We start from the raw sequence: 23147 nt of genomic DNA on the forward strand, positions 1-23147 counted from the left end.
AACAATGGGCATTAGGTAGAACCAAGCTCAGGGGCTGGGTTAGCAGTGCTCTGTTCTGCTAAGCACCTCTGGGAAGCAATTCCAGCTGAGCCCAGGCCAGGTGACAGCCACCTGTGGGGCTGAGCCTGCTCTGATCCCTTTGCTGGCTCTCCTGATGTGTTTTCCAGCCACAGATCCCAGCCCTGGAGAGGGAGATCATACACCTAATGAAACCAGGCTGTGAATAGGAATGTGCTCTGGTCAGACAGTCCCTTCCATGCCTGGCTGGCAGTGGGGACATGGCACTGGTGTGTCCCCAGCTCACCAGCTCTGGTGGGTCCGACTGCTGTGATGGTAGGAAATGCCACAGTAACCACCTTAAACTGGCAAGAATTGCTTTCTGTGCATCTATCTTCTCATGAGATTGTTCCTTTTTTTTTTTTTTTAAATATTCCCTTGTTTTCTTGCAAAGGGGAATCCAAGCCATCTCTTACTGAGTGGTGCTGTCCCCCCGAGGTGCTGTGCTCACCCTGCAGAAATGGGGGGCCTGTGGGGATCTGCCAAGGAGCTGCAGCAAACTATCTTGCCCCAGAAGAGAAAGTCCCTGATCTATAAGTAATTCATAGTTAAGGTGTGTCCACAAACACATGTTCCCAAGAACAAATTTACTTTGAGAAACACATCAGACTGAGCAAAGACAAGCGTTTCCCTGTCTGTGCTCACCAAAGGGGAGAGAAAATATAATGAAAGGCTGTGGGGTGAGATAAGGGCAGGGAGAGATCACTCACCAGTTACCATCATGGGCAAAACAGACCTGACTTGGGGAAACTACTGACAATTAAGTCAGAGTAGGGTAATAAGAAATAAAAACTAAATCTTAAAACACCTTCCCACCAAAGCTTCCTGCCCTCTGAGCAGCGAGGTGGGAGTGGGATGGGCTGTAATACATCACTTGTCCTTGTGGTGGATAAGGGAAGTTTAGGGCAATACAGTGAGAAAACTGTTGAAATGCAGTGTATCCTGAAGGTACCAAGAGATGGTTCTGGATGAGAAGGAAACTTCTGTATGTTTGTATACATGAGTGATGCCAAGCCCGAGTGATGGCAGGGCTGGAATGGGACAGTCCCTACAGCCTGTGCTCCCAGGGCAGCAGCCAGAGACCAGCACAGCACTCTGCTTCAGGCCAGCAGTGGTTTTCACCCCCCTTGTGCATATTCCCATGGAACAGACTTTTTTTTTGCCTTACCCACATCGCCATGTACAAGGCCAACATAGAGATTTGGACAAAGTTAGGATGGTGGTAGGATATTCCATGCTGTATAGTGGCTGTGGGGAAAGGAGAGCTTTTCTGGCCTTCTCCCAAGTCCAAATCCCAAGTGTTTACATCTTTCAAGGTGTTCTTCAAGACTGCCTTTCATAAAAGTGAGACCCTAGGTCTCTGCTGTCAGACAGAAAAGCAGAGCAGCTCCACTGCCTCTACTGCAGTTCAGGATTTATCCCATGTATATTTTGTTGTGTATTTCTCTCTCATGTTTCCCAGAGGCAGACCAGAGAGTGGAGTGTGTTGAGGGAACAGGGGCAGGAAAAGCTTTTGTGCTCTCACTCCACACAGCACTAAAGATAGAGCCATGGTGCTCTGCGTAAAATTTAACGTGAGAAAACATAAAAGAAAAACAACCCTCTGCATTCCCTGCTGTTATAGAAGCAGCAGGTTCTGGCTGCTCTGGCTGAGCAAGCGTGGTCTGGAGTATGTTGTGGCTGGTTTATTTGCTGTTCTTGCATGTCTTGTAGCAGTGCTATTTACTGAAGGGCCATGGCTTGGGTTTCCATTCTAATTGTATCTAGGAACGTTGCCTAGAAATTCCCTGAGCTTCCACGTCTCACCTGCCTTCCTGGATAGGAGTGAGGGTTCTGGCATTTTTGTGCTTTGTTTTTATAAGAGTGCTATTATTCCACAAAGTGCTCCTCGTGGGACAAGTGGGATTGCAGGACTGGGCTCATGCTTTATTCACTGCATGAATGGGTGTGCCACAATCCTCTCCTGGAAAACCCCCTGCCCCGTGCTGGTGAATGCTGTGCAACACAGAGAGATGGTGTGAGAGCCCTTGCCTACGGCCCTCACCACAGCTATCCATCCCCATGGTGTTCCCTGCAGCTATCTCCATGGAATTACCCACAGCTATCCATCCCCACCATGTGCCCTGCAGCTATCTCCATGGAATTACCCACAGCTATCCATCCCCATGGTGTTCCCTGCAGCTATCTCCATGGAATTACCCACAGCTATCCATCCCCATTCCCTGCAGCTATCTCCATGGAATTACCCACAGCTATCCATCCCCATTCCCTGCAGCTATCTCCATGGAATTACCCACAGCTATCCATCCCCATGGTGTTCCCTGCAGCTATCTCCATGGAATTGCCCACAGCTATCCATCCCCACGGTGTTCCCTGCAGCTATCTCCATGGAATTGCCCACAGCTATCCATCCCCACAGCATTCCCCACAGCTGTCCTGCCCCATGGTGTTCCCCACAGCATGTTCCCTACCCAGCAGCTTGTCATCGTTTTACTGCCTACATGTTGTCAAGCAGTCACAGGACTTGATGCAAAGAGTCTATGTGCTCTCATCAGTACAAAAAGGGGTTTTCTGGGTTTGTGCAGTTGCTGTAATGAGGGATTTGGGGTATTGCAGGGCCCTGCCATGTGCAGCCAGCCTGCCCCAGCCCCTCTGCATCCCCATCGCTTGCACAGGCCAACTGGAGGTACCAGGCAGAGATTTTTCATTTACTTTTTGCAGTTCGGTCTCACACATGACTTCAGTGTGAAAGAAGACTGCAGCTTTCTGCTCTTTCTCCCTTTCCCCTGCCCTTACACAGTGTCAGTGCCCCTCTGTGGCTTAGTCACTGCCGCCGGTGCCCTGTGAAATGTGCAGCAGCTGAGCTGGGAGGGCACCCCTGGGCCTGAGCCATCACTGATCTTGGGTGTCCTGGCCCCAGCCTGGGAGGTCAGAGGTTCCTACACACGGGCATTGCTCACCCTCTCACACAGTCAAGTCTGAAGCACAGCACCTTCCTTCAGATCTCAGTGTGATTCTGCTTCAGATCTGGCATTTGGTTTTCAGCTGCCTCTGACTGGGGGAGAGCTTCCTTTCCTTTGCCTTTGCCTGATCCAGGACATTGCCAATCACAAACTCAGCCAACATAAAGTTAACGATCTTGCTGATGTTAGAAACTATCCGTTCAGCAGAGCTGCCCAGCAGATAGTGTAGCAGTGCATTGCTGCTGAGGCCTTTAGCAGTTGTCCATCTGTTGGTGATACACTCTAATATACAGTAAACAAAGTGAGGGGGCTGTAAAACCCACTCAAAACAGAGGTGCTTGCCACTTACAACAGCAGAATAGACTCAGATCGCAGAGCCAAAGATGAGGAAATCTCAGGTTTGGGTTTAAATGGCTCACAGATATCGCTGGGAACCTCTGCAGGGCACTGTGTGGGTGGAAGCTATTTCATACAGGCTGTGGTACCTTGCAGAGCTAAATAACCAGTGCAAAGGGCAGTATAGATTGCTTTCAGTATCTGAACTGGCTTGTTCAGGGCCAGCACAGGGATTTCTGACAGCATTAAACTGTAAAGCTTTCACACAGCACAGCAGGCACACGGTAGCTGAACCTCAGTAGCAATGTGATGGCAGCATGTGAAAACGCTTCCTTCCCTGAAAAAGTGGTGATAACTGAAGGTTGCTTCTTTCCTTTACTTCTACAGTGGACTTTTCTGTGAAACCCCTCCGCCCATGGTCCTGCTGCAGACGAGCCCCTGTGACAACTACGAGTGCCAGAACGGGGCCCAGTGCATCGTCGCCCACCACGAGCCCGTGTGCCGCTGCCTCGCCGGCTTCGCGGGCCAGAGGTGTGAGAAGCTCATCACGGTCAACTTCGTGGGGAAGGACTCCTACGTGGAGCTGCCATCAGCCAAAATCCGCCCTCAGGCCAACATCTCCCTGCAGGTGTGTCAGGCAGAGCAGCCCAGTGCTCCTCTAAGCAGTAACTCCCGCCGTGTTTCGCAACCAGGGGCTGTCGGCCGAGATGCTGAAAAAGTCAAGAGTCAACTTGTGAGCCCCCCCTTGTCTGCCCTAAAGTTATTGAAATGGGAAGGAGCAACTAAGGCACTGGTGCACCTTTGTGGGCACACATCCTGCTTCCAGAATCTTGCCACTCTCTTATTTCCAGACTGGCAATGCAGCCACGGATGATTCAGGAAGCCTCCCTGTCTTCTTACTGATTCACAGCTTCATGCTTCATCCCGTGGAAATTAGTGTTGAATGTTAGGACACTTGATAAAAGAGGCTGCTCTAAATGGCCTCTCCAGATAATATTTTGTTTACTCTTTTGCTGTGCTCATTCAGTCGATAAAAGGCCTGGGATTTTGTTACATTACACCTAAATTTGGGTTGATGTTTAAGTTCACAAGGCAATTGAAAACAGATATCAAAGGTGCCAGGGCACTACTGTCATCGTTGTGTTTGTGGATCAAAAGTGTCTTGGATACTTACTCCACTATGATATTTAAGTGATTTGAAATTGCATTCACAATCTAGAAAGCATTAAACTGATTTTTTTCCCCTTAAATTTCAAAGTAAGTGAAGGAATAATTTCTAGTTTTGTATGTTTTCTAATAAAAAGATGGTTATAATTAAAATAGCAATGTCAACACGTGGGAAAGAGGACCAAATTTCCACTTTAGGAATAGATTTTTAAAGGGTGGTTCCTGTAAAGTTTATTCTAATGACAAAATTCCATAAGTAATATTTATCTTTTCTTTAATAGCTTGAGCATGCTTTTCATATGAAAATGAAGCTGATTCATGTGTGTTTGAAACTCCAGCTTTTCTTGAAAACCATCTATTATTTAATATTACGAAAGAGATTCTAAAATACAGACACTCTAAAATATGGCTCCCAAAAGGCTCCAAATACTGTAGGTCTACTTTAAAGCTGGAAATTTGAACAAAGCACATTACATCAGCTGTAGCTTCAAGAATAAAACTGATTCTTACAGAAAGCACATGCAGATGACATTCTCACTTCTTGTTTCCCAGGTTGGATATTATTCTTGCATCCAGTAATTAATTACTAATGAATTAAAACTAGAATACAACACTGATTATTGAGAACAGATAGAGGAAATTGTATTAAAAAGTTCACAAGAAAAATAAAAGCTTCTAAGGGTAAAAGGATAGTATTTAAATATATGTATAAATCCAAACAGATTTTTAAATTTGCTGTTTAGTTTTTGCATTTATCAGCCATTATAAAAAATTAAAGAAAACTCAAGAAATACGTGCTGTGAAAATAGCAGGCAAGTTGTATTCAAAAATTCCATTTGGTCTCTTTTTTGTACTGTAGGGACAGTCGAGAGATGGAGACTGGGAAAGCGAAGTCCTTGTTTCTTGATTCAGCATTCCAGTTTTTTTCCCCATAACGTACACGAAAGCTAGAGGGATGAGGGCTACTCTATTCCTCTTGACTCTCTAAATGTCCTGTGAAATCAGCACAACTCGCTAATAACTGAGTAAATAAATGTGAAATGTGGGAACAGGTCCTTCTTTCCTTCCTCATGTCCACAGCAAGCCTGGGAGCAGCTCAGCACCTCCTGGCTCTTGCTCTTGTTGTCGCACATGAGTTATTTAATTATACTTGAATTGCACATATGATTTTGGTTTGATTTTTTTAATGTAGGGTTATTTCCGTTTTAATCATTCCCAAGCAACCTTACCTGGTTATTAATGTTTCACAGGTAGCCACGGACAAGGACAATGGCATCTTATTATACAAAGGTGACAACGATCCTTTGGCTCTGGAGTTGTACCAAGGACACGTGAGGCTCATCTATGACACACTGACTTCCCCACCTACCACAGTATACAGGTAAATAGCTAAACTTTGCCAAGACAGTTGATTTCCAAAATAGGTGGAGAAGAGGCAAGATTTTTCTAAGAAATGTGCATGGGAGAAGAACCTTTTATTTTACTTTGAGCTATATCTTTTATGCATGTAATTAGATAAGAAAGTTAGAATAAAGACTTAGCTAGAGGCTGCGTGGTTGAAAATTGACATTTATTGGCAATACCAGTGATACTGTGTCCTACTGTAATTACAGAAAAATCTATTTTTTGTAAAGATTCAGTTTCTGGTGAATTTTGTCCTTGAAATAGTTCCAATTAATCAGTTTCTTTGTTGATATCTAGCGTTAATTTACTGTACTAAGAGAGAATAGCGACTGTGCGACTGCAGGGTTAGACTGTCATATAGGAGGAGAAGGGCTGAATTCCTCTCCAGGGTGAATATTGTTAGAGGAACTCTTGCCTGTATCAGTAGTGACTACACAAACCATGAAAAAGCACAAACTGCAAAGGTAAGTTGTAGGGTAATTTGACCTTCAGACACTTGGCTTCTGAAGGTACCAAACCCACAGGTTTCATTCATTAGTCACAAGACAGCAAAGCAAATGTACAAGAGAAATCCATGCACGGAGGTGTTTCTGGAGTAAAGAGAGTTGTGCTGCTCTTGTCATCCATGGTTCCTTCAGCAACCCTCTCCACAGGTTAACTCCCTGCTCGTTATTTTTAATCTCTGTTGCTCCAGTTTGTTCTGGGTACACATGCAGCTGTGGATGGAGTGTTTTGGGTTCAGCACAGACTCATGGCATTGGAATTCCCAGCCCACCTCACTCATCCTGCAGGAAAAGCATCCTATTAGAGCAAGGGACAGGATGGATGCCCCCACATATCACCAGCCAGGACAGGCCTTCTGCTTTTTCCAGAAAGTTTTCTCAGCACTTGGTAAAACTTGAGCCACCTTCTTTAGAGGAACAGTGGCTTGTTTAAGAAAATGCAAAAATTCTTTCTGTATGAAAGCAAATTGGATAATACCAATGCAGGCATGTCACCAGGAAGAGCACTGGCTTGGAATGAAGGGAGTAGTTTGCCTGTGATTTCCACCAGCAGGATGGATAGGTGTGAAAAGCGCCTCTGTGTGTGGCTGCTGATCCTAATTGATTTCATGTTTGAGCAGAGCTGGAGTTGTTCGGCAGTTTTACGCCGCTAATTAGAGCACGGTGAAAGCTCTTTACGTGTGGGCAGCACAGGGGTGGCAGGGGGTCAGTGGGGATGTTTGCTCACTGTTGTCATGGCAGAGCAGTGTGGTGACAAGACCTGCTGCCACCATCACAACAACACTTCATGGACCCGCTGCCTCCTGGCAGAGCTGCCAGGGATGGCGAGCGCCGGTGTCCTCATTATTCCCTCGCCCTTCTCGTGGATCAAGGAGGAGGTCTCCATTCACACTGACACCTCATTACCATAAGATTAATGGCCTGTTCACTGCATTCTGCACTGCAGTGATCTGTTGAGATGGGAAAGAAGCTGCTTAATACGATGCCCTTTCCGAAATGTCACTCTAATCTTTTATTAGTTTAAGGAGTGGAGCAAAATGGGATTAGCATGGAGCTTGATGGGAAAAGATTAGGTTGATTGAGAAAAACTGCAGCTAAAGAATGTCAGAAAGGGCCTCTAAATAGATTAAAAGACTTGTTTTTCTTAAGGGCTGAAGAAGGAGGGGGAAATCTGCTTCTCTCCTTACAATCCTAGGATTTAAGGGTAGAAGGCATGAGTGGATCTGTTTTGACCTCCCTGTATATCCTGTTTGACTTTTAGCTAAGGTGCGAGCTCTGTTTGGCTAAGACACAACTTCCAGTTTGGCACAGAGTTTTGACAGGAAAACACCAAATAATGGAAAATCCCCCATTTCCTTTAGCAGTTTGGACAATGGTCAATTATTTCCTTTATTCAGGCGTTGGCCATCATTTCTAAGTGGTGTCACTAATACCTTCTGGATGTTTTAGAGGCTTTCTCCAGGGAAATGAAAGTCCATTTATACCTTGTACTGGCTCCCATGAGTTTATCTGTACTTTTAATTGCATTGTCCCCTAACCTGCATTTTGATAAAATTAATAGGGGATTCAGTGTGATGCATTTTTTCTCAGCCTGAAGCAACTCTTTTCTGCAACTTCTACAATTTTGATTTTTCATTAAAAACAAGGTTGCTAGGAGAACCTGTAACATTCAAGTCTCAGCCTCACCATTGATGAAATAGTTTTCCTTCTCCATTGCTTCCTCCTTGCTGTTTAGATGCCTCATCTAAATTTCAATCTCAGCAAAAGTGGACTGTTTGCTTTGAGAAGCTCTGTTGAAAGACTATCAGATTAATTTTCATGGGCAGTATTACGTGCTGCTCTTCTCCAGAGCAGTCCACTTCTTGGACTGGATGAGCAGGACTTTGGCTCTTGTTTTATCTCAGAAGAGTCTGCCAGAAGAGGAGGAGGCCCTAAAACACTGCCTGGTGGGAGCTGTGCCAGCTACAGCTGCAGGAAATCTGACCTGTCCTGGGCTGTAACTGAGATGTTTTGTTGGCCTTTTCAGGTACTCCCAGGATGGGATGTGGGAAGTCATTGGCAAGCCACAGGATCTGTAATTCCTCATCAGAGTCTCTATGATAAGATTTATTAATGGTACTTAAGTACAGTAAAATTAGCAAAATACTTGGCTAATACAGATAATATCCTGTAGGGATAAGATAAAACCCGTGGTTTGGGAAGCCAGCAGTGAGTAAGGCATACTGGTGGTAGTTTTCCACAGTATTCCACAGAAGGGTGCTGGAAGGATGAAGTAGGCCACGTGTTCCAGTGCCACTCTGTGAATGCAGGTTGTCCCTGGCTACCAGGACCTGTCCCTGCATCTTAGTTGCTCCTCTGAGCAGATTGAACTGGAACTGCAGTGCAAAGCCAGTCTGGAAGAGCCCAAGATTAACTGACTGCACATTCAGATTTGCTTTCCATGTGTTCATTCCTATGATGTGTTTGGATAGAAAGGTTAAAGTTGACATTGGACTTCTCTTTCATTGCAGTCAGATAAAGGTCAGCACAAGTCCAATGGAAACAGCTACCTAAAATACACTGTCATTTACCATCAAGTTAGAGAGAAACGCAAGTTAATGCATGAATATGCAATGACTGAACTTTAAAAGAACTTTAAAGGAAAAGCTGAGTGGTCTGTTACTGGAACCCCTCACTTGGGAGCTGCAGGAAAATGGTTTGTTTCCTGGGTGTCATAGTAAAGCTCTTACAGAAGGCCCATTTTTGAAGTAGTTTGTTTCTTTTATTCTATCTAATTATTCTATAGATGCACAAATGAGAACAGAAATCTGTTTCTGAGTGCTTTACTGCCCCCCTGGTTTCTGCACTGTTGGGAGTTACTCTTCCATGCCATGACAGGCCTTGGTACCAGGCCAACAGTGAGTTCCTGAAATAAAGTAAATCTTTTACACAGATACTCTACCTCAATTTAAAGATGCCAACTGGTAAGGAACATGCTGCTTTTATTTACCACCACACTCCAACTGTTAAAAGTTTGAATTAACAAAGAGCAACTAATTCTGTAGTTGCAGCATTCAGGCATTGACACTGGTATCTGTTTAACTGTATTCTATAGGGAGAGCTCCCTATTTTCAGTCTTTTTTCCCACAGCTATTCCTTGAGCCAGAGATAAGACCTTGTAAATTTTTCTCAGATATACTTTATGCTGCTATACAGTCATATTGATTAGGATGCTAAATTAATTCTTCCTAATAGAAATGGAAAATAGAAATTTGACACAAACTACTAGTGTAATTGCCTCCAGAGTTCCCAGATTGCCATGTTGCATGCAGACTGTCATATCTGGTATAGAGCAAGATGCAGGCCTCACTGGTGTAAAATCATATGTTTTCATGCAGGGTTTCTGACAGCAGTGAAAAAGGGGGCAGTTAGGAAAAGATAAGAATTAATTATATTTGTCTTTCTGCAGAGCCTACACCCAAATTACATTATAATTCCTTTTAAAAGTATCCTTGCATAATCTGCTTTCAAAAATGCTACATCATTAAAAATATTCTTTGTAGATTGTATCATGCAGTTCCCATGGTCTGGCTGATTCTTACATAGTGTAGATGGATGTTCTTGTGGTTAAAGCAAAAGGCCTGGAATGAGGGAGCTTAAATTCTTGCTGTATCTGTTTCAGATGTGATGACTGCAGGATGACAAATTCACTCTGACTCTGTGCACACAAAAAAGTACAGAAATGCACAAAAAATAGAAAAGGTGTTTCAGAAACGTGCTGTGGGTCTCTGGAGGGTGAGATTCCTGCCTCCTTCTCCCTCCAGGCTGTGGAGCAGCACAAGGATCTTATCCCAGCAGCATCTGCAAACTGTCTGTGCCCTTCCACTCCCTCAAACTCCATGTCCAGCAGAGTCCCTGGCCATGTCACTGCTGAACTGACATGGACTCAAGGACTTTGGTCCTCTACTCAAATTTCTTCTGGTGCTAAGGTTGAACAGTTGCATTTGGTGGTGGAAAAGCTTCTGCATCTTCCAAAGTGATGGAAGATGGGATTTTTGTGCAATTGTCTCTTTAGCTGCAATTGCTTATCTGCAAAATAAAATAAAAAAAAAAAAGCCTGGGAGGCTTCACCATTAATTCACTGCCTTCTGGGGAGGAATGTGCTGGAGGAGTGAAAGCATTAATTATTCTTAGGATCATTATTAGAGCTTGTCAAACTCAGTTTTTACCAGAAGTCTCTTTGCAGAGCACACTGCATGACTAGTCCTTTTCTTCCTAATACCTTCACAGTCTGCAGCCTGTGCTGTGCCTGTCCCTGGTGGGATGCCTGTTTGATACTCTGGATGGTCTCTAAATAGACTATTTTTCAGAGGTTTCTATGAGACATCACTGAGCTCTTAATAATTCTGCATATTTGCAATTCATTTTATTCTCTCTATCACACTCTCTTATTTTTTCAGGTGCTCCTTAGGGATTCTGCATCAAATATAGTGAAAGAAACTGGCATTAGACTCTGACCTGCACAGTAAAAACTGTAAAATTTGAATGTACTTATACATCTTGCATGAGCCAAGGCAAAGGACAGCTGAGGTATTTTTTGCCTTTATAAAAGGCTCTGGTGTACTTAAATGGGAGAAAAATGGCAAGTGTGTGAGTTCTTGTCAAACTACAAACATTGCATTTCCCTAGTTTTTCCTGGATTTTTTTTGTGTAGTAGGACAGTGAAAACATAAAGCCAAGACCTTAAAATATAATTTAACTTTTATCAGGAGGTTCAGAATCAAATATTTGCTTTCATGAATTTCAGAAACTTTCTTCTGCTGAGCCGAAGCTTAGAGAAGGGTAAAGTTTTGTCCTTCAGGCTACCGGAGGACTTAGCAGGCAAAATCTTGTTAAGCTGAATTAATTTTTTTTTCTTTGTAAATCTCTCCAGTATCTCTTGCAGGAATGATAGTTCCTCATCTCTCTTCTCTCTCCTCACCCCTGCCCAGCTCATTCTTTGCAGTGCAGTATCTGAGTGCCCAGAAGCACTGCAGTGCAGCCCCACAGCCCCATGTCTAACCTTACACATGTGAAGGGTGTTTTAGAGTGAGGTGTTTTACCAGAAGAAGGCAAAACCTTTCACAAAGTGAGTCAGTGCTGGTGTATCTGTACCAGGTACAGGAAGTTAAGAATAGCTCATCTAAAGCCACTTGCCCTGTGGTAGTAACAGAAATAGAAATTACATTCCCTGAGTCCCAGGTCTCCTCCTTCAGGACCCAAAATCTGGGTCTAAGTTGCACTCAGACATCCCCTGTCAGCAGAGGCCGGGCTGGAGAAAGGTGTGCAAATATGTTTTAAAGGTATTTTCTTGCTATACCACAGGTCATTGGTCTAGTAGTACGTAGCCAAAGTTGGTTAATACTGAGGAGGGATGAATTATTCTCATAACACACAGTGATGGAATAAATCTAACCACAGTCAAAATAGACTTCTCGTGCACTAATGACTTGCTCATGTCTTGAATCGTGAGGTTTTCACCTTACAACAACATGTAACAAGCTAATATGTTTATTTTCTGCCTGTAAATTTCTTGTAAACATGGTGAGTAACACAAGGTTTAGCTGTGTACCATGTGTGATGGATTCACATCCCATTTATCCCAAGCACCCGGCTCTGGATCCAATCGGTGCAGCCTCTGTCAGAAGCAGCACATGCAGACCTGGTGCTGAGGGTGATCGTGGAGGTGCAGGATGGGTCTGTGCACAATTATTTCAGTGCTTCTTCCCACTGTGGAAATGACCCAGAGCTCTGTGTTTGCTGCAGGGAAAAGGTGGGCATGGCAGCTGCTACTGGAGCTGTCAAATAGGAGATGGATTTGGGTTATGTCTGTGTCATTTCCTGACCATGCATCAGGTTTCTAAAGAGACATGGCTTTTTTTGCGTCTTGGGGCTTAGCCTCCATTTTCAGATAAAACCTGCCATTCTGATTGGACACCCTGTTAATTGTGTTGTTCAATGTTGTGGCCCTGCTCCCTGCTGCTGGATGGCAGATACCTCCATATTTCCCAGAGCTGAAAAGGGGATGGATGGTGTGAAGTATTGCCTGATGAAATGACTCTGTGAAGGCACTCGGTGGATTTTCTCATCAGAGCCTGTGATTTGGTAACCAGTTGAATGGCAGAGCTGTTTTCAATAGTGTTTTAACATCAGTGTCAGTTTGATACTGATGTTAAAAAGTGACCCCAAGTCCTGGCAGAGCCAAGGACTGTGCCACAGCCTCTCCTGGTGTGTCCACACATCTGTACTCGTGCAGTGCTGGGGAGGATGTGGCACTCGGTGCTGTCACTGCCCTGCTGCTGTGCCAGGGCCTGCCTTCCTCTCTGCTCTTTGCAGTGTCATTTTTATAAGGATAACAGATTTCATACAACCCAATAGCACCACGGAATCTCTAACTGATTGGTTTTACACTCTGTGTTTGCTGGGTTTGTTATTTTATATGATGGCTGCTACAGGAAGGACACAGAGATGCAGTAGCTCGTGGCACCACCCTACAATGCTGTGTGTGATGGGCCAACACATCCCAGTGGGGAAGGTGGGAAGGGAACAACACTGTGATCTGTCACTCAGGAGAGGCCCAGGACTCCAGGAGTGCATTCAAGCTATTTTTACTGCCATTACAGAATGAAGTATCCAGCAGCTTCAGCTCCCAGCAGAGGGGCTGGAGGGAGGTGTGGGAACCTCTCACCCAGGCCATGGACACTGTGAGAGTTCACTGCAAACAAGCAGTGCCGTGGCCTGACCCTTTTATGAATCACCTAGGGAAAGGGGTCAGGATTGTGTTAATTGCATGTTGCAGGGGTGTAAAAAAAGGTCCCTGCTTTTCCCTTAGAAGGTCTGTAATACAATGACTTTCACTGCTGGCAGGGGTGCTGCAGGAATTGAATTATGACTGGAAATTAGATATGCACGGCCTGGCCAAACGATCATTAAGGGAGATAGGGTAATCAGCTGCCAGTGTTCAAGGGCTGTAAACACCAAGAAGAGAAAGATGGTTTATTTGGGTGGTCTACAGAGCAGGAGAAAAGGTATAAAATCAAGCAAATTAAAATGGAGGTATCAAGCAAAAGAATCTGAATGTCCAAATGCCCTCAGCCTAGAAGACCTAACACTCAAGCCATGTAAAACAGGATTGAACATAACAAAAGAGTTAATTTCAAGCTGAAAGTGAATTTGAGTGCTTTAATATCCCTTTCACCTCTTATTTCCCTAGTCCTGTGTTTCATTAGCATTTTTCATACTTTTTTTCTCAACATGTGGTTTTTATTCAGCTTCTGAAGATGATAGTGCTTGAAGTGATGTGTTATTGTAGAGGTAACACAAACACCACTCCAATTATGATTTTGCCTTTGTTGCCATGGAGAAGTTTAAATCTATTTTAGGCCAAGGACTGATTGTAGCTGGAACTAAGGGTGGGAGGTAAGTGTAGCTTGGAAAGGTGAAAACCCATCACTGCTGATACCTGCAGTCAGCCTGGCACAGTTTGAGTTTCAAAGCTCCAAAACTGAAACCTCACTGTGGTTCCCTGCAGCTCTCACCTTGTGTTTCTTGATTTTGGTACCTCTTCTCTGGTGCCTGCTCCTCCCATGTGCTGTGAGCTCCTTAAGCTCTTTTGGACATATATTTTTGTTTATTCCCTCTACTCTGAATGTTCTCAAAGATTATCTAAATTCAGTGTTCCCCATGGCCTTCACTCCCCAGTCTCTTATCATCTTTGTGTTTCCTTTGTTCTGTGCATCAAATGAGGCGTGTCCCCATTAAGACAGAGGTCAGGGAAATCTGGAGACTGTAGCTAATGAATTGATGTTCTCATTTGCATAATTGATGGTTATACATTTCTTCAGTGACATGGTTTGCTGTGATACTTAAAGCTATTTTTGTTTTTGACTCCTCTGCCCTGCTGTTCTCTGCTGTCTACACTAAAGGTATATTATTTGTCAGTGAAGAAAAAAACTGACCCCAAAGTCCAAATTTTACAAGTTCCAATTGAATGCTTTAATCCTTTAATGCATTTCTGTTCACTGGCATATTTATAGTGGCTCAGCTCTCAATCTCTCATGGGTATTAGAGGAAGGGGAGTCAGTGTTTAAAACATCTGTGTGTGCTTGGGGCTGGAGTAACGGGGAAAGAAAATATAGGAAGGAGAAGAGAAGTAGTTCAAAAATGAGAGTGGAAATCGGTTCTTTCCTATATTCCCTGTGGTTTTATGTTTAATTCCCATCCCTTTCCCTTAATTTCTTGGTACTGTGGAGTCTAAGCCCAGAGCAGAGGCCATGTCCATGGCCTGTGTGCAGTGCCCTCTCCAATGGGTCCATTGGCTCATCGTGCTGGAGTTGCTCTGACAGGCGAGACCAGCTCCCTGCCAGGTGAAATTTTAATGTCTCTTCCACAGAGCCCTTTCTAGTGGCCTCCGTTCCCTGTGAGGACAGCTCTGAGAGAACAGAAGGTGCTGGACCCAGGGCCTTCCCATGAGCTGTGGAAGCTGGGCTCTCCTCACATGCCCGTTTTCCTCTTTTTTTTTTGGCCAGATCTGGTCACGTGCCGTGGCCAGCTCTCAGTGAGGGTAACCTCGGTGAGAGCAGTGTGATGGACTGTGCAAGGCACATAACCTGGGCTATGGAAAGATGAGTGGGGTGGAGAAGGGAAAGGTGAGGGCTGCTGTGGGAGCAGCAAGTGCCTTTTGCTGGGGACACAGGGCAATGAGGGCTGGCAGCTGCCCCCTCCTCAGCCCCCAGGGGCTCCCAGAGCAGCCAGCTCCAACTGGGACATATTGGCTACACTGCTGAGCTACACAAACCCTCCTGCCAGCATCCAGCTGTGCCAAAGGCACTGCCTTTCCCTTAAGATAGAGGCTTTAAGGGACCAGAAGTGATTCCACTTGGAAAGGAACTGAGATGGTTTCTCAGCATCCAGTTTGTGACACGACTGCAGTGAAGGTGCTGCAGGGACTGATCACAGTGGGTGAGATGCTGACAAGGTGGGTCCTCACCTTGGGCTGAGCACACCCCTGGGTCCTGAGGAGTCCTTCTGTGTTGTATGAAACTTTTGACTCCTTTTACTGCTTACTTTTTAGCAAGTTTAACCATTAAATTCCTGAAAATCCTTGCTTACATTTCCAAGCGTTTACTCTCCAAACATAATCCCTCCCTTTTTTTTTTCAGCAAGGGTATACCGTAAACTATATGATATCCAACGGCGTTGGCCCCAAAAATGCTCCAGCTGGAAGCCAGCTAAAAATTCCCGTCCGTATTAACGCCTTGGAAAGGTGCGGGAGCGGGACATCCTTGGCGCAGCGGGGGAGGCGGCCGGTGCAGAGCCAGCGGCCCTTTGGCTCTTCCCGCCGCTCCTTTTCCCCTCTCCCGGGGTTTGCTCACACATGGGACTGTGATTTGACCATGAAGCCCCGGCAGAAGGGGCGGCGCGGGGTGTCGGTGTCCGTGGGGTGTCGGGGTGTCGGTGTCCGTGGGGTGTCGGGGTGTCGGTGTCCGTGGGGTGTCGGTGTCGCTGTTCGAGGGGTGTCGGTGTCCGTGGGGTGTGCGGGGTGTCGGTGTCGGTGTCCGCGGGGTGTGCGGGGTGTCGGTGTCGGTGTCCGTGGGGTGTGCGGGGTGTCGGTGTCGGTGTCCGTGGGATGTGCGGGGTGTCGGTGTCGGTGTCCGTGGGGTGTGCGGGGTGTCGGTGTCCGTGAGGTGTGCGGGGTGTCGGTGTCCGGGTGTCCGTGGGGTGTGCGGGGTGTCGGTGTCGGTGTCCGTGGGGTGTGCGGGGTGTCGGTGTCCGTGGGGTGTGCGGGGTGTCGGTGTCGGTGTCCGTGGCGTGTGCGGGGTGTCGGTGTCGGTGTCGGTGTCCGTGGGGTGTGCGGGGTGTCGGTGTCGGCGGAGCGGTCGCTGCGCTCGGCGGTGTCCCGGCGCCCTCTGCTGACCCGCCGCCGGTACCGCAACCGCCGCTGCTGCGCCCCGCGTTCCCTCCTGCCCGAGCCCCGGCATTCCCGGCCCCGCTTTCCCTGCCCGAGCCCCGGCATTCCCGGCCCCGCTTTCCCTGCCCGAGCCCCGGCATTCCCGGCCCCGCTTTCCCTGCCCGAGCCCCGGCATTCCCGGCCCCGCACCCCCTTATTCCTGGCCCCGAGCCCCACATTCCCTGTACGCACTCGGCATTCCCGACCCGCACCCGCATTCCCTGTGGGAGCCCCGCATTCCCGGAACCCCGAGCCGGGGCAGGTATCTCCATCCCGCGGATGGCTCCTGCCATCCCAGCAGGAATAGCCCTGTGAGAGCACTCGATCCCCAGGGAGAGTTCGACTGAGGTTTTAACGAACCCCTGACAGGGCAGGGGCCGCTGAGGAGGAGCCGAGCGGTGCTCACTGCGCTGCTCAGCGGCCGCCCGCCCTTCATCCCCGGCCAAGCCACTGTCTCCAGCTGTCTCCGACCATTGCCGGGGCTCCTCAAGGCCCAGATGAGGCTCAGAGGAGAGTTCATGTAGCATTTCTCTCACCACTGGTCTCTCCCCCCACTCTTGTCTCCATCTCTTAAGATCCAAAGGCGTCTGAACCCCTGTCCGTCAGCAGCAGCAGCATTAAGTGCTCTCACACAAGTCTCTGCTGCCTGGGGATTTCCTGCCATCCTGGCTGTCTACATACAGCTTTTTTATCATATCTCTGTGTCTTCTCAAACAGCAAATGAGCACTTCGACCGTTCTGACTTTATCTGCTTAACAAAACTGCAGTGTTGGGTGATGCCTATGAGTTACTTTGTTTCTCTAAGTCCAGGCACTGAGTATTTTAATTCAGAGTTAAAAAGTGAAAGGGTCAGAATAGAGTAATGCTCTTCCACGTGTACCTGCAGACTGGGACCTCTCACTCCCTCTACAGCAAAAATATCAGCTCTGGGTATGCTGAAAGGCAGAAGCACCGTGTGGGGTGGCTGCTTCCATTGCCAGGACTCACAGACTTTTGTTTTCCTGCTAGTCAAGGCATAATCTGGAAAAAGCACACCCTGTGGAGAAGTAGGTGATGAATGCCTGTGAAATCCTGGCCCTGGGAAGAGCCAGCCCTGCCAGATGTGATAATGTTGTCCTCTGACAAATGGCCATAGCTTGGCCTTCTGCAGATAACTGTGTGGTTTGTGTGTTAGCTCCAGCTATTGATCCCACTGGGGAAGGGCTCCCTGTCCTACAGCCATCCCTCCCACCTCCGCAGTGCTCAGCTCTCACAGCCCATGGGCTTTGGCTCTGCTTCTTCCCTTCATTGGCACTTCTGCACAGACTAACAATTACAAATGTGCATTTCCATTTATCTCTCACCTTTCAGCTGGAAGTCCAAGTGCTTCCCCCCCGGGAATCAGGCATTGCAAGGCAGCAGTGAGATAAGCAGGGAGCACACAGGGATCACCCAGTCGGCGTTGCCGTAGCACAGCTGTTCCTTGTAATGCAGCAGATACTTAGCAGAATTCCAGAGTATCTAAACAGAAAGCTTAGACCAGCTGTTTTCAAACTTATTTGAGTTGTCAGTCCACACAATAGCCTGCTGGAGGTGTGGCCCCTATTCAGTGACTTGGCTACAGTGAGGACAGGGTTGCTCTTCTGAGGGGCACACGCTGCAGCACCTTTGGCAATGAGTCTGAAATACATCCTACACGTCTCACCCCAGCCCACACAACTCACTGCCCTTGCCAGGGCCCTGCTACAACTATTCTGAGCCAGACTGTCTCCTGGATCTACTGGATCTGCATTTCTGTGCAATGTCAAGCCTTTAAGTTTTTTCTTTAAAACACTTCAAAGGGTACTGCTAGCTCCAGGTTCTTGAGTTCTCCCCAGGGCTCTCTCACCATCCTGAGCATGGGCAGCAGCTGCAGCCCAGAACTTTCCTGGAGGTCAGGAATGAGCAGTTCAGCTAGCAGAGCTTTCTCAGGAGCTTTTCTGTGGCAGAACTAACCTCTTGTTTATGTAAAGCCACACTGTGAAAGTGCTCATGTACTGCTGTCACCTTACAACCTGTGTAACCTTAGGTAAACTCTTAAAGGCATATGTGTTCATGATTCATCCCAAAAACCTGTGGGGTGAGCAGCACTGCAGGGACACATTAGCTCAGTTCTGAATCAGCAGTGTGTTCTTCTTAAACTGCACATCCTCAGAAATGCCTGCAGTGCTGACTTGCTGCCTGACATTGCTCAACTATAATTGGTTATGTCAGGTCTACCATAAAACACTATAAAAATGAAACTTCTTCCAGCAACGACTGAATTCTGGTAATCTCCAAGGCATGTAATATGTTTCTGAAGTCAAGATTTCCTTGCTACAATAGCTTTACACAGCAGCTATGCCAGACTGGGCATTAAAGAGGGGCAGCATGTATTCTAGGTTGAGAGGTGGACACATCTAAAAGGTGATTCATCCTTAGAGATGCATGTGTCTATCCACTGACAGTGAAGAAGGTGTGGGTAAATAGCTCAGAGACATGGACATTGCAGCTTTGCAAAACACCTGAAAGGAATCTGACCTGTGACTTTGTAACTTACTGAGAGAGGATGCTGAGCTTGTGGGCCATTTGAACGAGCAGAAACCCGTTCTTAAAACTAACCTTTTACACTGTAATGTGGTGATTACCACCTGTGCAGCAATTCCACATCCAGGCTGTTGTCTAAGCAGTATCTCAGGATACCCAAATCCCACAGTTGGTGTGTTCTGTCTTTATCCATACGTACCAGAACCTCCATGTTGCCACGGTCTAGTTGACAAGGTGGTGTTCCATCATATGTTGGACTCGATGATCTCAGAGGTCTTTGCCAACCTAATTGATTCTGTGGTTCTGTGAAAGAGCTGTCGAGTTATCTAAGTCACTGCAGGCTTCATGCATCTGAAAAATCAGTGTTGAAAACACATGAGCAATAAATACAGGGTGCTTTTAATAACTTGTCTGCTCACGTGGCTGCCTTCTCCCTGTCTCCCCTCCCCCTAATTCCTGCTGTCTTATTCTCAAGACTTGATCTACACCTAAATGTCTCCCAAAGAGCTGTCAGTTTTCCTTGTGTTCAGGTATTGCTGTCTGGTATTGAACAAGGCACCCTGGTCATTTATAAGCCAGACACTCCTGAATTCCTTCTGTAGCTTGAAGAAACTCAGCCTGTCCTTACTCCTTAGTACATAGTTATAAGCCACTTCTGCTGTGAGGAAATGCTGGTTTCAAGAGGCCCCTGCTGTCTTACCCAGACTGCAGTCCCTCCCTGCCCCTGTGAAATAATTTGAGTTTAAACTGACCATCCAAGAAGCAATCATTTCAGTGATCTGGCCTGTAGCATGGGTCCCCCAGGCAGTGGGACAGAGGGGCAGGAAGCTGTGGCCGAGAGCACAGAAGGGGATTTTTAGGTAGCTCTGTCACCGAAGCCAGTATGCTGTGTAACTCCCCATTGCTTTTCTGCCCTGGGAAACACAACTCCAGTAGCTCCTGTCCTGATTAGCTGTTTTCTCAAGCATCACATGTGTTAGTACTGCCTGCACAGGCATCAGCAGCTTGTCAGTGTGTACCTGGAGGAAATGTTGAGAGCATGGTGACTGTAAAGGAGCATCGAGTGGAGCTGTGCTGTGCAAGATATGCTTGGACACAGGATGTCACAGAAGAAGAGGCTGTTCCTTGCTCATCTTCTAATTCTCTTCTTTGCTCTTCCTTTTAGTGTGGAAACAGTAAATGATGGGCAGTTTCACAGTGTGGAACTCGTGATGCTGAACCAAACTCTGAACCTGGTGGTGGACAAGGGGGCTCCCAAGAGTCTGGGAAAACTCCAGAAACAGTCTTCTGTCAGCCTCAACACACCCCTCTACATTGGAGGTACTGTGAGTTACTCTGGACTTGAGATTTTAACATGTTTTCTCAGAAGCAAACCATCTTCCATCCCATGGAGAGGGGTCTCCAGGGCAGGGGGTGGGAGTGAGGGCACTACTAGTTTGTCTTTCCCCTCAGCCAGCGGTTGGTTCCCTGAACAGAGAGCCTGGAAACACCACCTCTGCTGCTGTGCTTTGTGCTCCACAGCCCCCTGGCACCCACCACAGGGCCAGTACAGGCAGTTAACTCAGCACAGGCAGGTTCTGTGTCACACAGTCATGGCAGGAACAGTCCACTTGTCATTTCTGAAGCTTTCAGAACTGGCTGGCACCAAGGTGTTGTGGCTGAAGAACACAGTGGAAGTATCACAATCACAGCAGAAAAGGAAATCATTAGTCAGTAGGTTTAAATATACCATAACCAAGCAGTATTTCTGCTGGAAATTTTATAGGGGTCTGAAAACTGGGGGGAAGGGGATGTGTGATTAAATAACATATTAAAACACAAGCTGACTAAGAATGTCTTGGTTAATAGTTTTCTCACTGGAAACTAAAGCCAGAGCTTCAGTATTGGAGCGGTATTAGAATTGACCAAACTTCAGTGAAGGAGTTTTTTCACATTAAATACTGAATTTGGGGGGAAGGAGCAGCCAAGTGGGGTGGGGAACAGATGCCCAGAATAATGACTATCCCACTGATTAGGTGTCTGGTTATGAGAGACAGAACAAAGGCTGGTCTCTGCCCAGTGGATTTGTTTTTGCCAGAACCCCCCTAGCTCTATTCTGGACTGAATGTTGAAATCTCTTTCAGTGACACAGAGTTCTTGAATTTTCAGTCAGCAGAATAATAAGACTCAGAAAGTCTTTGGGCTTTTTCTAATGAGATCATTGAAGCCAATAGTAGAAACTCTTACCAACTTCATTTGGTGCTGGTCAAGCCTTTTGTAAATAATTCCCTTTAATAACATTTTTCTAAAAGAACTCTGAACATTGCCCTTGTAAAACAGAAAACTGGCTAATCTTGCTTTGTACAGAGCTGAAATTTTATAATTGGCTCCTATTAAGAATGTCACAGGCTATTAAAGAGCACTGTGCATCAAAGATAATCTGCTGGTGCAGAGACCATCGCATTTTCTTCCTCTAGCACAGCATAAAAGATACCAACCCTGCAGCAATTTTTACACAGGGAGCTTGGGAAATAATCACATGGAAAAGTTTTGTTAATGGATGAGCACAGTGGATTGATACCAATTCTCAAAAGTTACCTACAAAACAATTCTCAGGACAAACCTGAGACCTGGAATGAAGGACTATTGGAAGCCATGGGCTCAGTGGAGACTTTTTTGTTGCCTATTGAAATTCTTCTTGCTTCTTTCTAAACCCTCACTGTTCTTCATGTGCCAACTCTCCATGTGCAGCATTCCCATGGATGCCAGCTGCCCTTCCACTGCAGGTGGTTTAGTTAAAGTAATTGATTAAATTACCTCAGAGCAATTGTTCCTAAACTACAGTAAATGTTAACACAGAGCATCCATGTGCCCCCAATTTTGTCCATCTCCCCAACTACATGACCTGGTCTAGCAACTTCCCTCCTAACACACAGTTAAACAAAGATGCTGGGTTAGTTTTAAGACCATCTTTAGAAGTGGCATTACTTATGGATAACAAATTCTGTGCAACCTTACACAGGTCCTATGCAAATTAATTCTTTAAAGATTTTAAGGGGCCGTGACAAAAGAAACGTTACCAGTTGCCATTTATGTATTATCATTGTAACTGTGAGTGAACCTTCCCCTTTTGCTTTTATCTGAAGGGATCCCAACCTCTACTGGACTATCTCCCCTGCGCCAGGGTGCAGATAAGACACCGAACGGTTTCCATGGATGTATCCACGATGTCCGCATCAACAACGAGCTGCAGGATTTCAAGGATTTGCCACAGCAGTCACTGGGAGTCCTTCCTGGCTGCAAGTCCTGTAACATCTGCAAGCACGGGATCTGCCGGTCCCTGGAGAAAACGAGTGTGATTTGTGAGTGTCACCCGGGCTGGATGGGCCCCCTGTGTGACCAGGAAATTGGAGACCCATGTCTTAACCACAAGTAAGCTCAAACAAGTGCTGATGGGAGGGCAAAAGCTTTACAGCTAATGCATATTTCACAGTTCATCTTGTGAAACCACATCTGACTATTTTTGGTAGGTGCTGGGTTCTCACGTGAAATTATTGACAGCTGTGAGTCAGCACCCGTGGCAGCTCTCAATTTCCACTGCTTGTTCTGAGCCTGCTGACCCTCCAAAGGACATCATGAGTCTGAAGGAGGTCAGGTGTTAATGCTGCAGGTCATGCTTTCAGCAGTGATTCTACACATTAAAATACAAAACCTCCTGTTAATGGGTATGGCTTGACTCTGAGGAGGTGACCCCCTTACCCAGAGCAGAGCTGCCTGTGAGCACGAGGTGTACACATTTTAGGGGTTTGCTCACAGCAGCACTGGACTCAGTCTTCAGACTAACCCATTATGCACTCCAGTGTGAGCAGTTTTATATTTCCCAAATAGTTGACTTAATTATTACACTCCCAAACACCCCTTTAAAGTGCAAGTTTAAAGGGTAACGTGGCATTGCATGAGAAGGGAGTGTGAGCGTAAAGCATTCACTGTTCAAAGGCTCCATAACCACATCTCCAACAGAAACACAGGATGAATGGCTTTCTCATGGCAAGCACAGAGGAAACAGTCCTGTGCAGAGCAGCAGGATGCATAGTTCAGTGCTGTTGCATAAGCAGATGGAAGTACTTTTGTTCTAGAAGCTACTTTGGTTGCACTGTTTGTGGAAGGGGCTTTTTACGAGCACATACTTTTGACAGGTAAATTGACACAGTGAATAATCACTCTCTT

At 46.3% G+C, this 23147-nt stretch overlaps 1 protein-coding gene across 2 annotated transcripts in view; it reads left to right on the top strand.

Moving 5' to 3' along the window:
* The window catches only part of SLIT3 (slit guidance ligand 3), a 474289-nt gene that overhangs the window by 445142 nt on the left and 6000 nt on the right, over positions 1–23147 (top strand). For both annotated transcript variants that reach the window (XM_064671611.1, XM_064671612.1), the window contains 4 exons: positions 3744–3984; positions 5774–5904; positions 20107–20261; positions 22067–22352. In XM_064671611.1, the coding sequence (XP_064527681.1) occupies positions 3744–3984; positions 5774–5904; positions 20107–20261; positions 22067–22352 (813 nt within the window). The remainder of the gene's footprint in view (positions 1–3743; positions 3985–5773; positions 5905–20106; positions 20262–22066; positions 22353–23147) is intronic.

Source organism: Pseudopipra pipra, chromosome 15, assembly GCF_036250125.1.
Source record: "Pseudopipra pipra isolate bDixPip1 chromosome 15, bDixPip1.hap1, whole genome shotgun sequence".
NCBI lineage: Eukaryota > Metazoa > Chordata > Aves > Passeriformes > Pipridae > Pseudopipra > Pseudopipra pipra.